Raw genomic sequence first — 1,365 nt, forward strand, 5'->3', positions numbered from 1 at the left:
AGACTCCAACTCAAAAGAAAAATTAAAAAAAAAAAAAAAATGGGTACTTGTAGGGTAGGTGATGGAGTCTCACTCAGAGATAGTGATTTTCTTTTCTTTCTCTTTTTTGGACTTGGAGTCTCACTGTGTTGCCCAGACTGGAGTGTGCAGTAGCACGCTCATACCACCACAGCCTCACCTGTTAGGCTCAAGTGATCCTTCCGCCTCAGCCTTCCCAGTAGCTGGAACCATAGGCATGTGCCACCATGCCTGGCTGACTTTTTGATTTATTGTATAGACAAAATCTTGCCATGTTGCTCAGACTGGTCTCGAATCCCTGAGCTCAGGCAATCCTCTCGCCTCTACCTCCCAAAGTGCTGGGATTACACGTGTGAGCCACTGCACCCGGCTGATAGTGATTTTCAGACCATGTTCTGTGGAGTTCTGTGTTCCCAAAGTGAGCTCAGGAACTGCTTGGGGGGAGGTTGGAAGGCTGGGGGAGGCAGTGGGGCCCCTTCCTGGGATTAGGCCAACAAACACAACGGCCAGCTTGCTGAGTTTACCAAGTTTGCTGATTCTTCTAATGATTATGTACACGAATGTGTTATTTTTGAATATAATGAAAGACTATGAATATAAATGTTATTTTTTTGAATATATTTGTTCCTCCGATGTACCAATTGTTCATATGACTACCTTCTTGAATTTAGTCAAAGAAGATTAACATACTCTTAGGAAAACCACCACAATTTCAGTGTTTAATATGGGAATGTGGCTGGGCACAGTGGCTCCCAGCCCTTCGGGAGGCCAAGGAGAGAGGACTGCCTGAGCCCAGGGTTCAAGACCAGCCTGGGCAACTTGGTGAGACCCCATCTCTACAATAAATCGAAAAATTAGCCAGGCTTTGTGGTGTTGTGCCTGTAGTTCCAGCTACTTGGAAGGCTGAGGCGGAAGGATCACCTAAGCCCAACAGGTTGAGGCTGCAGTGGCTGGGGGCGTGCCACTGCCCTCCAGCCTGGGTGACAAAAAAAAAACAAACAACGGGATTGTTGAAGTTGACACTGGTCCTTTTTCAAGTCCCTTCAAGTCATGTTCTATTTTGCCAACACCATGGTTTGGGGGTTCTCCGACCGGTTTTCCAGTGGCTTGTTGTGAGGAGCACACATTCCGAGTATTTCCATAAGCAGGATCTGCGTACTTGGAAATTCAGTGCGCAGGTCATCTGGCAAGTGGATTTTTGGCAAACTGGCCTTCCCCTTCCTACTCTGCCGAGAGCGTGCGGACCTGTTGCCCTTTAGACTTGGGCTTCCTCCTTGGGGTTCTCTTCAAAAAAGGCTGTTTCTTTCTTGCTTTTTTTTTTTTTTTTTTTGAGTCGAGTCTTACTCT

At 46.7% G+C, this 1,365-nt stretch overlaps 1 protein-coding gene across 1 annotated transcript in view; it reads left to right on the forward strand.

The window, feature by feature from the left end:
* The window catches only part of ACOT11 (acyl-CoA thioesterase 11), a 60,092-nt gene that overhangs the window by 54,993 nt on the left and 3,734 nt on the right, over positions 1-1,365 (forward strand). The window contains exon 14 of the mRNA XM_021717485.1: positions 1,136-1,196. Coding sequence (XP_021573160.1) covers positions 1,136-1,196 — 61 coding nt within the window. The remainder of the gene's footprint in view (positions 1-1,135; positions 1,197-1,365) is intronic.

This window comes from Carlito syrichta, unplaced genomic scaffold (genome assembly GCF_000164805.1).
Source record: "Carlito syrichta isolate Samal-C Ts95f unplaced genomic scaffold, Tarsius_syrichta-2.0.1 Scaffold309778, whole genome shotgun sequence".
Taxonomy (NCBI): domain Eukaryota; kingdom Metazoa; phylum Chordata; class Mammalia; order Primates; family Tarsiidae; genus Carlito; species Carlito syrichta.